We start from the raw sequence: 13,669 nt of genomic DNA on the forward strand, positions 1-13,669 counted from the left end.
CTATAGCAGATAGGTGGCCATCTTCAGAATTATTCAATTTTTATAAATAGAAATAATTATTTCTGGGAAATTTAAGTGGATGTAACAGCTAGGTATAACCCATTACAGAAAAGGAAAGGACTGGTCCAAAACATACTTGAAAATGTTTAGTTTTCTCCATATTGAGTGTGAAAAAGATTTAAAACCCAACAAAGGTTTTTTAAAAGGGAGTTCCACTTAAATGATACGTCCATTGTTTCAATGTTTGAAAATACTTTGTTACTGGAATACTGTTCAAACTTACTAGTACTGATACTGTCAAGTATTTACATTTATTAAGAATTTGACTTATGCTAGCTCTCATATCTGGGACAGGTCACCCAATCTAGTTCAACTGCTTCAGTCTATAAATAGCTGGGTGAATGGAGGCAAAAATCCTTGTGTCCCTTCCTGCTGTGCTGGTCTAAGGCACACAAGATTAAATTGAGTGGGGAGATACCGCCCTCTAGTGGTCATCATGCTCACACTGGTGCATGTAGCGTAAAGTGTAATCCTGTATTGTTTCCCCATTTCTACTTAGTCCCCTTATACCCAACTCGCCTCAGCAATCACCACACTGTTGTCCATGAGTCTTTTTTCCTTTTTGCTCCATCTTTCCACCCCCTAACTTACCCCCACCCCTTAGCTGTCATCCTACTCTCCACCTATGAGTCTGTCTGTATTTTGCTTAGTTCAGTTTGTTCATTCGATTCCACATGTGAGTGAAATCATAAGGTATTTGTCTTTCTCTGACTGGCTTATTTTACTCAGCATAATGTTTTCCAGGTCCATGGATGCTGTTGCAAAGGGTATAAATTTTTATGGCTGAGTAGTATTCCATTATATAAATGTCCCATAGTTTTACCCACTCATCTATTGATGGACACTTGGGCTGCTTCCATATCTTGGTGATTGTAAATAATGCTGCAAGCACCTAACATTTTTCTAAAGTTAGTGATTTTAAGAAATTGTTGAATCAGATTTTAGTAATATATGGTATAAAAATATGGGGAAAATGGTGTTAGGAATATCTCTAACAATAAATGTTCGTGTTAGATTGTAACTCACTTACGTAACCTACTTTTTGAGTTATAACATAGTCCAGAGTGTTAGAATTGCCCCTATACAAAATGAATGATTGAACCCAGGCACTTGGCTGATACATGTGATTATTATTATCAGATAACTGTGCATTATTAGGTATAGGATAAATTAACTGAGGTGAATGGTGAAGTAGATCATGCTATATCCATGTTATGAAATATATAGCTATTAATAAGTTAGACTTACATTTATAGACCTGGATTTTATGATATGGCTGTAGAGGGAAATGTTACAGAATCATTTTATGTATTCATATCTCCATTTTTGCTCAAAAGGAAATGCAAGAAACCTGAAACCGTTGTGTCAATAGCAAAGATAATCAGAAAGGATATAAGCCAAACAATATCACTGCCTTAGGGGCACGAGATTTGGAAGGAGGTGGGGAGATTACTTTTTTGTCTCTCTTAAATTGTTAAGGCAAAACTTTAAACCCAAACCAGCTATTTTATTAATAGTTTCAGAGGACTAGGTCTGGCTCTTAATTTCAGAACTGACGACCAGCAGAGAACAGTTAAATCAGCTCCTGCACTGGTTTTCTGAGTTTGTCTGAGTGTTTCAATGGATGTTCACACTTGATAATCTCCTTAGGTATGTAAGGCGGATGCCCAAGTTGATTAGAATGTGTAGTTTGGTGAATTTCTCTCTACTTTGCTAAAAAGCTTTTCCCTTGCTCTGGGAATTAGTTCCTAGCCCAATCACATTTGTCAAGGGAGGGCCCTTATGAAAAGGCTATTCTCTGAGGTCTTGAAGTGGAAATGATTGGTTCTGAAAACTCTTCAGTGGCATTTATAACAATTTATAATTATTGAAGGCTTACTATGAAGGCCACCTCAATATATTCCTTCCAAAATGCCCCAGAATGATTTAGGCAACAGTTCAGGCTCTTACAATGAAGATGGCTCTGTCTTTTCACAGACTGAACACAATATTGTTGCAACTTACTTGATTATGGCAGGTATGGATATTTACTACTCTGTTAATGGTATTTTTGCTTTCCTGTGGGTGTAGAAAAGCAGGGTTTTCAGCATAAGGCAGTAGAAAAAGCGTGGGTTCAGAGATAATGTTTCAAGTTCCATATTGATGGCAAACCTGAAGTCACTTATCTTTTCTGAGTTGGGGTGCTCAAGTAATTAGGGCTGATGATACCTGCTCTGTTTTCTGGCTGTAAAGATCAAATAAGAGAATGCAGGTGAGGCAATAAATGAAAGCATTGTTAATGGTGGTTAATGTCACATGTTATTTTGAATCTTGATATACAATGCGAGAGCAGTGAAGTGGGGCCGAGAAATGTTTATAAAATTAGTAATTCTTTTACAATCCATATGTTTGGTTATTACATTGTTAAGTTTTTATTGGGAAAGACTGCACCATGCAAAATGCATTTTTATGTCATTTACATAGTTTTTGTAGTTTTGTCCTTGGTGGTGGAATCTAGTTAAGACTGAAAAGTCCTAGGAAGAAAATTAGTATCATAAAAAGAGCGAGCAGAGTGTATTGGTGATCACTGCCAGAGTGCTGCATTGAAAAAGGCTCAAGCTTTGGAGTTTATCTTTCAGTATTTCTGCAGCAGTGAGCGACTTCTTTCACCTCCTTGTCCTTTTATTTTCATATCTGTACAATGGGGGTAAGAGTAAGCTACTTGTCATGATTCTTGTGGAGTGAAATTTACTGACATAAATACACTTACCTGACACAGTAGGTGTTGGACAAATACTTGTCCCCCTCCCCATAACACATTCATGGATGCGTATGTTGAGTTAAGATAAAGAAGGGATGGGGGAAATGACAATAGCTCTCTGTTTATCTTCTTTATGCACAGGTTGAATTGTGGTATAAGTTCTACGTTGGCCAGTCACCATATTTCCAACTATACTTAGTAATGCATTTTAGCCATAACTGTTATTTTTGGATTGATTTAAACAAATTTTCAAACATATTCACAAGCAGAGTGAAAAGTAAAAGAAATCATACTGTATGTAGTTTATTTTTTATAACTTTTAGTTTCCCCGTAATTCACAATTAGAGTATTATTTTGTGCTAGATTGTGTTTCCTGAATTAATTTTTGTAAATTTTAATGACATACTCAGAATTATTCTGTATGATAAGTACTGGACAAGTTCTTTTTATTTTTTTTTTCTGTATGAGAAAACAGTATGCCACTTAAAGAAAATCATATGACAATTACACAGAAATACTTTGTATACAAAACTTTTGGTTTAGTTAGGTTTTTTTTTGTAGATGACCAAGAAAAGCTGTCATTTTTGATCTAGTTACAGTAATAGTGTGCAAAGAAAATTTCCTGTTAAGAAAGCGTTCTACACGGTTCTTACCTCTGCAGCATTAACTGGTAATGTTACTGCTGTGAGTCCGGTGACTGCTGCTACCTCTCTACCCAGCCTCTCTACTGCTGCGGCTGCCAATGCCATCGTTTGAGTAGGTGGTATATACCAAGTGCTGTTCTAAATACACATACAGCATAGCTCATCCTTACACTAATTCAGTAAGTGAGTTCGTTTTGCTTTCCCCTTTATACAGATGAAGAGTTTAGGTGACTTGCCGAACACATGTCTACTAAGTAGTTAGATCAGGGTTGAAATCAGGCATTTTGGTTCTCGAGCCCCCACATATAACCACAGCACATTATCAAGGAACGTCATGAATATGGGTTTGGGTTGGTGGTAGATGAACTGCAGGGGGCGTATCTAACCTTTCTATGCTTCTGTTCAAACACTTACTATTCTTAAGTTCCCCTAATTTTCACCTTCAACAACACATTTGAACTTCCCAAGTATACCTTCCACTTTACTCACTCCCCAAGCCCCCTTCCATAGGCAACCATCCAATGTTCTCTGTCTCCATGAGTTTGTGTCTGTTTTGTGTGTTCATTTTCTTCGTAAGTGAAATCATGTGGTATTTGTCTTTCTCTGACTTATTTCACTCAGTTTAATACCCTGTAGGTCCATCCACGTTATTGTAAATGGTAAGATTCATTCTTTTATGGCTGATTCATATTCACATTCCATTGTGTGTATGCATCACTTCTTATTTATCCACTCACTTTCTGATGGACACTTAGGTTGTTTCCACATCTTGGCTATTGTAAATAATGCTGCAATGAATATATATATATATATATATATATATATATATATATATATGCATAAGAGGGGCTTAAATGTTTAATTTTGACACTACTTTTAAACATACAATAAAGTATATATATATATAATTTTTGTGTATGTTCCCAGGTACAATAAGTATTCTCAGCAACATCATAGTTCTGGGCATCTTCATCAAGTTCAAAGCGCTTCGGACACCCACAGGTGCAGTTATCATCAACCTGGCTGTCACGGACATAGGGGTCAGTAGCCTTGGCTATCCCATGTCTGCTGCTTCCGACCTGCATGGGAGCTGGAAATTTGGAGATGCAGGATGTCAGGTATTGGAGATCTTTGGAATGAAATCTAAATAAAGTAGATTAAAGAGATAGAAATTTAAATGTCTAAAAAAATCCCATGGCTTTAATCAAATAAGATCATATAAGGTAATAGTTATGGCGCTCTTATTAAAAACAGTTTCAGGAGTGACTGGGAAAATATATTCTTTAATATAAGAAATGAAATTACTAGCCATATTTATGTATTTTTTAAATTTCCCCAACCCAAAGGAAAACAAAATTAACACTCAACTAAAGAACAAAAGCACATCCTTGCATATTCAAGTGAAAACTTGCACATTGCAAATTGAAAAAGAAATACCATGCTTCCATTTGAAATAATAAACGTTAATGATAAATTATAATATCTAAATAAGATAGTTAAGCTGTCTACCACATTATTGATCCTTTTTTTTTTTTGGTATGGGAAGTCCTCCATGAGAATTGAATATATCCACTATTATTTTTACTGACAAGAAAAGAAATTAATATTAATTTTCATTAAGATAGTAGGCAAATAGGACTCTTGGCCTGTTTTTTTTAAAGTTTACTATATTAACTCTAAAACTAAAGAGTAAAATGAGACTAATAGAGAAAATGAATATCCATATACACACCAACAAGTTTTGTCAGATCTTAATGTTTTTCACACGTGCTCAGGTTGTTTTTCTCTTTAAAGATATAGAACTTTACAGATGCTGTTGAAAGTCAGTGCATACCATTCCGATCTTATTCCCTTTTCTCCCATGAATGTTTTTCTATCTTACTACATAAGATAGAAAATGTTTATGTACATTTACATGTACATAAACTAAACACTGGTTGAATGTATTAAATTTTGTGTAAATAATATGTTGTCTGCATTACACAACTTTCATTATTCAATAGTTTTGAGGTTGATCCATGTCGATGCATGTAGCTGTAAGTCGTTCATTTTATGAACATGCCCCAACACGCTCATTTTCCTGTTACTGAGCCTTTCTTCCCAATGCTTTTCTCCCATTAAAAAAAGGCTTCAGTGCATGTTCTGATGCATGCCTCCTACAAGATGTGAGAGTTTCTTTAGACACATTGCTTAGGGGAGGGTGGCTGGGTTGTAGAAAATGTTCATCTTCAAACTTATCAGATGTGGCCAAATTGCTCTCCAAAATTGTGATGCCATTTATAAGAGCTTCTATTACTTCACATTCTCCCCAGGGCTTTGGATCATCAGACTTTAAATTTTTTTTTATCATTTTGATAGGTGTATTATGGTGTCTATTTATAATTTGCACTTCTTTGAATATGTAATGTGATATATATATATATTGCCATAAACATTCAGATTCACCCTTGTAGGAATAGCCTATTTTTCTGGTTGTCTTTTCCCATTATTACATTGTCTGCCTTCTGAATACTAATCTTCTGTTGGTTATGTGCATTGTACCTAATTTATGGTTTGACTTTGCACTCTAGAGTATGTTGTATAGAAGTTTTATTTTGTCTTTAAATGTTAAAAAAATTATTTTAATTGATGAACTCTCAAAACACTTTTCATAAATACCTTTTTAAAACCAGTTACAATTTGACAGTGGAAGATGTATTTTAAAATTAGTACAGCAGAGTGGACGGGGTGCGTGGATAATGGTGGAAAGAAGAGGAAGGGACCAGACAGAGGATATGTATGAATGACCCATGAACTTGGACAACAGAGTGGGGTTCATGGTGGGAGTGGGGGTGGGAGTAGGATGGGTGGAGGAGGGCAAAGGGGGAGACACTGGGACAATTGTAACAGAAAAACAATAAAAAGTGGTTAAATAAAAAATTAGTATAATAAAAAACATTTAATGTATTTAAAATATATTCTTGCAATGGGATAAAAATGTAAATGTCCCTTGGAAGGTGTATAGAATGGCGGATTCTGTACAATTTTGGTTTTCAGATTTATGCTGGCTTGAATATCTTTTTCGGAATGGCGAGTATTGGATTACTCACAGTCGTGGCCATGGATCGATACCTGACCATCTGCCGACCTGATGCAGGTGCAGCGCTTTTCTCAGCTTTCTCAGTGAATCCACTGCTTGCCTAAGTGCCTCTTGACACACAGCCACTGTAAATGTGGACAGAATGGCTGAAGTTGTGGTCAGCGTCATTTCTCCAACGATCTTTGTTCAAAAATTTAAATGACCTGCTATTATACTTAGAATAAAATCCAAATTTCCTATGAGGCTCGAAAGCCCAGCTGCTTTTCTCTCTTTGACTAGGGCCCCCTCACTTTGGGATTCTGGCCAACCCTTTTCCCAATTTTGGGACTTTGTAGATGCTGTTTCCTTAGGTCTGGAAATTGCTTCTCTCAGCTTGGCCTCTGGGTGATCCGTTTATCCCTGTTTACAGGCTTTTTTTATTTGAAGATTTTATTTATTTATTTTAGAGAGGCGAAGGGAGGGAGAAAGAGATGGAGAGAAACACCAATGTGTAGTTGCCTCTTGTGCACCCCCTCCTGGGGACCTGGCCCACAACCCAGGCATGTGCCCTGACTGGGAATACAGCCTGTGACACTTCGGTGCACAGGCTGGCCCTCAGTCCACTGAGCCACACCAGCCAGGGCTACACATAGGCTTTGAGTGAGCTGAGGTGATCTGTAAACAATCTAGTTGATAATGATTTTTAAATAATCAGTTAAAACAAAGTGAATGTATGAATTGCATTACTGGCAAATGATGTGGCTATTTCATATGTTTATTAACAGGAAGAAGAATGACCACACGCACTTACCTCGGCATGATCCTGGGGGCCTGGATCAATGGCCTCTTCTGGGCTTTGATGCCTATCGTAGGGTGGGCTAGTTATGCCCCCGATCCTACAGGTGCTACCTGTACCATAAACTGGCGGAAAAATGATGTGTAAGGGACACTTTTACACTTGATAATCAAATGCTTCTGATGTGGACATGGTCTCACCATTTCAAATTTAAGCTCACATCAAATGTTTTCCATACAGTGCGTCGAAGAGCTTCCTTGGTAGGGGTGATGTGATTCAGCATTGAATTATGCTTGTTTGCAAGTAAAGGCCGTCCAGCTCCCCTTGCCCTGGTTAACCTGTCCCTTCATCTCTCTCCTCTGGAAACAAAGGAGATACCGGGGACCCTTGGCATCTGCAACTCAGAGGGAGATTCTGAGAGGGGTAAGGGGTGTTTGTATTGCTAGACAGCACACAGCTCAGGCAAAAGCCAATGCTGGCTCCTTCCTGTCTTTTCAAAATGATCCGGCGATAAAGCACCTTCCAAGAATTATGCAGCAAAAGCACTATCCCTGCAAGGATTTGCTTGCCAGTTAGTAATGCTTTTCTATATTTACCAAGGAAAAGAGCATAATTTAGTTTGTTAAAGAAAATGAAAGCTTACTCAGAGCAACAAAGTTTCGAATTGTAAAACCTTTTGTGTAAAGGGTAGACAAGTACATATTTTAAGTTTTTACAGGCAAGACTATTCCTATTACATCATTCCACTCTGCCCGTGAACAGACGGGATCTAAAGGGGTGTCTCACCTGCAGCGCGGGCTGCTTGCAGCCCAGGATGGCCATGAATGCAGCCCAGCACAAAATCATAAACTTACTTAAAACTTTTTTTTGCTCATCAGTTTTCGTTAGTGTTTGTGTATTTACTGTGTGACCCACAACAACTTGTCTTCTTCCAGTGTGGCCCAGAGATGCCAAGAGTCTGGACACCTGTCAGAATGTGGGTTCAACAAAACTTTGTTTACAAACATAGATGACAGGCCGGCTTTGGCCCCGAGGCCAGAGTTTGCCAACCCCTAGTCCAAACGGACTGAGAGTCAAACACACCTCCTAGGCCATCGAATAATATAACGGCTGCTGGACCGTGCCAGTGTTGTTTCCAATAATAACCCTGCTCCCCCTCCTCGATTTAGTACATCGGTCAAGCAGTGGTTTAATGACTCGCTTTTCTTACTTTCAGATCTTTTGTGTCCTTCACGATGACAGTCATTGCCATAAATTTTCTTGTGCCCTTGGCAGTGATGTCCTACTGCTATTACCATGTCGCTCGATCCATTACATGTCGCGCTGCGGGAAACTGCACTGCCTTCCTCAGCAGAGACTGGTCAGACCAGGTGGCTGTAACAAAGGTAAAGCACTAACATCCTTAAAATACTCAGTAATCAGGCTTTTACTCCTCTGTGGTCCCCCACCCCCTGCAGTCACCTCTCTCCACCCCCTCGATTCTTACTCTCTGGCTCTCTTGCCTGGCGTTTGCCTCCCTATTTCTGAACAATGCTAATCTGCTATTTGGGATATTTTTGTTTGCCCTTCCCTCTTGATTTCTCACTGCGGACAATGAGAATTTGTTTCTCTTATGCAGCCAACCTTTTCTATTCCTCCTCAACAACCTTTCTCTCTCCTCATCCTGTTTGGTTAGATGAAGAGTCAAGTTTACACTATTGTGATTACCTAACTTTTATTTATTGCAGATTTCTGTAGGGGGTCAATGATTTATATTTTGTTTTAAACGATCTTTAAATTTTTTCAATTGCAGTTGATGTACATTATGATATTAGTTTCAAGATGTACAGCCCAGTGATTAGACATTTATATAATTTACAAAGTGATCATTGATTCATTTTTTATAAAACTTTTTTCCCATGGAGTTAATGATTTGTTTATTTTCTTCTTTCTTCCTCTTTCTCCCTTCTTCTCTCTCTCTTTGCTCCCCTCTCCTGCCAGAGCTCTCTCATTTTGGTTTCCTTTGCTTACTCCCCTGTGTACCTGCCACTAATTCATCTCTAATCTCTCCACCAAGAGCATCGGTTTCCTCTCGGCACTTTCAAAGGCATCGGAGACTTTCTCTTTTTCATGGAACCCTGCTTCCTGGCACTCCTGGGCCTTTTGCCCTGCTCTCCACTGGCTGTCTTCTAAAACCACAGTCCAGAAAGCCGGCAACCTCTCTCTTGGGTGAGATTGCCTGTTTTCTGGGTTGCGTGTCTTCCTTTTTCTTGGTTATTCCCCCTCATTTGGTGGAGCACATTCTCAACAAGATTCCTGAGAAAGCTATGAGGAGGTTTAAAGTTTTAAAGACTTTGCATGCCTGAAAATGTTTTCAAATTCTACTATCATAATGAACTGATTGTTTGCCTGGTATAAAATTCTAAGCAGACAGATGATTTTCCGAGAACTTGGAAGGCATACCCTGCAGTCTCCTAGCCTCTGGTGTTGCTCATGAGAAGGCTCGCTGTGTGCTGGTGACTGACTCTGTGTAGCGACCTGTGTGTTATCTCTGGAGGCTGGTAGGGTCTGGTTTTCTGGACTTGCAAACTGGTGTGGCTCTTCATTCACCCACACGCTGGGCTTGGGTAACTGGGGAGACCCAGGGCCCCCGCTTTGGGCGAGCTCTTACGTTATTTCCTGGTGATCTCTCACCCTGTTTTGTTTTCTCTGTTCTCTTTTCCTGGAACTCCTTTTATTTGGATATTTATCTCTTGGATTTATCTTCTCATTTAAAAAAATTTTCTCTTTTATATTGTCCCTGTTTGGGGTTTGTTTGTTTTTATTTCTACTTTCTGAGGGATTTCCTCAACCTTGTCCAGGTCTGGGGTCAGGTAGGGAGAGTGCCACTCAAGCCTCAGGTGCAAAATTTAAGTAGGCACCAAAAAACTCAGTAATTAAAAAAAGCAGTCAATGCAATATTGTCAAAAATAAAAATAATGCAAAAACCCATATTGAACACAATATAAGTTTTAAATAAAGATGGGATCTGGCCCTGCACTTGCACAACTCACATCATTTACCTTACCCCTTCCATTGTGTTTAAAAATTCGGCTCTCCTATACAGGGTAAAATTATTGTTATAGATAAAAGAATTATTTTATACTCTATGCTCCTTTTTAATAGCCTCCTCTTCTCGTTTTGTATCTTCTGTGTATATTTTCCTTATGTTCATCACATATTGTTTCTCTTGAGTTTCTGAGCCATTTTGGTCTCTGCCTGTTGGTTTGCATGCTTCCTCGGTGTCTGGTGGTCAGTGACTGTCCTGAGGACTGAGTGATGCACTAAAGTGCTGACTGTAGGCTTCGATGGGTTCTTTGCTTGGGATGTTTCTTTGGGGGGCTTTCTGACAATCCGCGTCTCCAGGTCTTTTCTTCAGGGTGGTCAGTTTCCAAGGACGGGATTCTTCCCAATGCCTGGGAGGGAGTCTGTTTGTCTGTATGCTATGGCTCGGAGCAGGGCGGGAGAAGCACCCCTCTTTCCAGTACAATGCCCTAGCTCTCAATTGAGCGCAGTGTTCCCCAGGCCTGAGTTTCCCTGCTTTCCCCCTTTTACACTGACCTTCTGGGTGCTTCTCGGGAGAAGATGGGGGCAGCTGCCTGGCTGCATGCAGAGGGAATTCAGAATTCTACCTGCTTCTTTTTGGAGATTTCAGTGAGTTCTCTTTTAAGTTCCACGGGCAGCCCCACATTCAGAGCCAGCTGTCACCTCCAGCTCCTGAGGCTTTCTGAGCTGTGTGCAATGGGTTAGTTTGTGTTTGCCAGAAGTCCATTCCACAATGACTAGAAATGAGTTGGAAGTGGGTACATACCGGCTTTTCATCAAGGCCAGCATTTGCACTCTTCCCTAGCACAGCAAAGGAGAGGAGGCCCTCTCTACATTTGTGTCACGTTGCATCCCTTTCACAAGCTGTTGCTGTCACAGATGACTTTTTTTGCACATGAGCAAAGAATAATGGGGGGTAAAATTCAGTTTTTTCCTTTATGCCGTCAACAACATAAACTTATTCAAATTTCAATCTAGATCATTTTCATGCTGTTTTAGATATGTTAGTTATTTAGCTATTGGGTTGGGCAAATACTGATTTCTTTTACAGATGTCTGTGATAATGATATTCACGTTTCTGGTGGCATGGTCCCCTTACTCAGTCGTGTGCTTATGGGCTTCTTTCGGTGACCCAAAGAGGATCCCTCCCTCGATGGCCATCATTGCTCCACTGTTTGCAAAATCTTCTACATTCTACAATCCCTGTATTTATGTGGTTGCCAATAAAAAGTAAGTAATGTTTAAAAGGCTTCTGAACAAAATAGTGGATACAGGAAGAATATTTAAAAAGACCACAATGTTCTAAGACTTCTGGGGAGGAGATAAGTGACAGAAACTCACTTTGAAAAAGTTCTTAAAAGTTGTTTGACTCATGCAACTGGAGAACCTTACATGCCTAGAGCTCCAGTTCCATGACAGGCTCTTCCCACAGGGAGGCGAGATGATCGCAGGCAACCCTGAACCCAAGTTCTACCAGCTCAGCAGCCCTGAATTCAAGTTTCATCTCAGATGACTCTCTGGCAGAGAAGCTGCTGGCTCAGCAGCTTCTTTTGGTTACCCCACCCAAAATACGTGGAACTGGTATTTCCAAGAAAAGAGTAGTTCTATTACCAGGTAATGGACAAGGCAAGGCAACGCTGGGCTCCCTAAATGGGGAGCATAGTTGTATATTTACTGGAAGGAAGACATGCCATTCAAATGCAAGAGAAAAATCCCAGGCTTCAGGAGAGGGTGGTCATGTAGGACTACGGAGAAAGAAACCCATCCCTTTTGTTAGGACTCTTGGTAAGGATTTCTTTTCTGCCTCCTCAGTGAAACTTGGATTATTTCATTTTCCTTTGCTTCTGGAAGATGGAATGAAGCAATCTACTGAGCTTATATCTCAGTACAGGTCAAGTATTTTGACCCTGGAATGTCAATGCTGTTTCTATTGAACTGATGCAAGTATGCACATACCTGGGAGAGCAGCTTTAGTTATAGCCATGTGAAGAAGTACAAAAACTTTATGGCTACACAGACCCTATAAGAAAAAGTAAAGAACGCGTGTTAAATTCAGTCTGTTGATAGTTCTTTTGGAAAGATCGATCATTCTCAAGGTCCCCTTAATTTCAGCTGGCCTTTGCTCAGAAGAGCAGATGCATGAAATGCATATCCCTTGTTCAAATAAATAAATGATTGCAGCTGGCATTAGAAGTGTCATTTAAACACATAATTACTGATTTTTATTAAATGTCTCCAATGTTTATAATTAATGACACAAAATTGGTCTTCAACTATACCATGTACTTTCTTCATTATAAAGGTTCTCAACAGGAGAGAAAGTTGGAGGCAAAAATCTATCTGGAAATGTCAACTGGCAGTAGTGGCATCTTAGCCATATGTGAAAATGTTTTAAAATTTCAAGTCATTATAGGATAGTGCCAGATTTTCCCTTTTTATTGTAGGTTTCGGAGGGCGATCTTTGACATGTTCAAATGTCAAACCCATCCAGCTATGCCTGTGACAAGTCTTTTGCCAATGGATGTACCTCAAAACCCATTGACTTCTGGAAGAATCTGAAAAAAAAAGAGGAAAACACAAGTTATCAAAACCCTTTATTTACTTGTTTGCAATGTTTTAACTTTATTTAAAATATGAGCCTTTTTAGGTCAAATGCAGACATAGATTATTGTCCTAATAGACTGAATTCCTCAAGTGTAGTTTATAGTTCTTCTGTTTGTGCACTGACTACCATAGGGAATATTTCTTTATTTCCTTATATGTAAACTTACTGTTCATCTCCTTTGATGAGTCCAGACACATGAGATTAAGGCCTCTTCTCTTTCTCTCTGTCATGGCGTGCATTACGCTGTGTCGATGACCTGGTATCTTGCCTGAGCAGGGTATAACTATGATAATAATATAATTAACACTCTTTAATAAATAATTACTGAAGTGAGTTGTTGGACACTCCTAGCTAGGGACTTTGTCTAGTTTGTTTTTGGAGAATGCCAATATGTGGCAATATTGATAACTCTATTCTAAATCAATTTTTTATCATGTGCTTCTATTCTTAAAGCTAAATTTTGTAAAAGTGATTGTTATGCATACTGGTGAAAAAAGCAAATGCACAAAATAAAATTTATAATATTATAATGTAAATAGTCCGCAGTTATTTTCTAGTATCTTCTAAGAACTGGATTATTTTTAACATTAAGTATAGCTTCAAAGTGTAGTAACAATTACATCCATAGGAAAAGAATTTAACAGGTATTTTCTTGCAAATCTAGATATGGGCAACTAATGAAATTTTCTTGACATGTGTTTGA

General features: G+C 38.8%; 1 protein-coding gene across 2 annotated transcripts; it reads left to right on the forward strand.

The window, feature by feature from the left end:
- Nucleotides 1–1,921: 1,921 nt before the first annotated feature.
- On the forward strand, nt 1,922–13,502 carry RRH (retinal pigment epithelium-derived rhodopsin homolog). Of its 2 annotated transcripts, none has more exons than XM_037155922.2 (7): nt 1,922–2,077; nt 4,372–4,562; nt 6,481–6,580; nt 7,288–7,441; nt 8,515–8,683; nt 11,413–11,591; nt 12,806–13,502. In XM_037155922.2, exons 1-7 carry the CDS (start codon nt 1,972–1,974, stop codon nt 12,918–12,920), a joined length of 1,014 nt encoding a protein of 337 aa, XP_037011817.2. In that variant the 5' UTR covers nt 1,922–1,971; the 3' UTR covers nt 12,921–13,502. The 2 variants fall into 2 exon arrangements, with proteins under 2 accessions (XP_037011817.2, XP_037011825.2); XM_037155930.2 differs by having other exon boundaries at nt 4,372–4,484.
- The last annotated feature ends 167 nt before the right edge of the window (nt 13,503–13,669 follow it).

The sequence above is a fragment of the Artibeus jamaicensis genome, unplaced genomic scaffold (assembly GCF_021234435.1).
Source record: "Artibeus jamaicensis isolate MK-2021 breed Jamaican fruit bat unplaced genomic scaffold, CSHL_Jam_final scaffold_3222, whole genome shotgun sequence".
In the NCBI taxonomy this organism is placed as follows: domain Eukaryota; kingdom Metazoa; phylum Chordata; class Mammalia; order Chiroptera; family Phyllostomidae; genus Artibeus; species Artibeus jamaicensis.

Excerpts from the sequence above, each read along its gene's own strand:
- RRH (XM_037155922.2), top strand. The coding sequence starts at position 1,972 with ATGCCCCAGAATGATTTAGGCAACAGTTCAGGCTCTTACAATGAAGAT. Across the intron at positions 7,442-8,514 it reads AACTGGCGGAAAAATGATGT|ATCTTTTGTGTCCTTCACGA; the intron begins GTAAGGGACACT and ends TCTTACTTTCAG. Across the intron at positions 8,684-11,412 it reads ACCAGGTGGCTGTAACAAAG|ATGTCTGTGATAATGATATT; the intron begins GTAAAGCACTAA and ends TTTCTTTTACAG.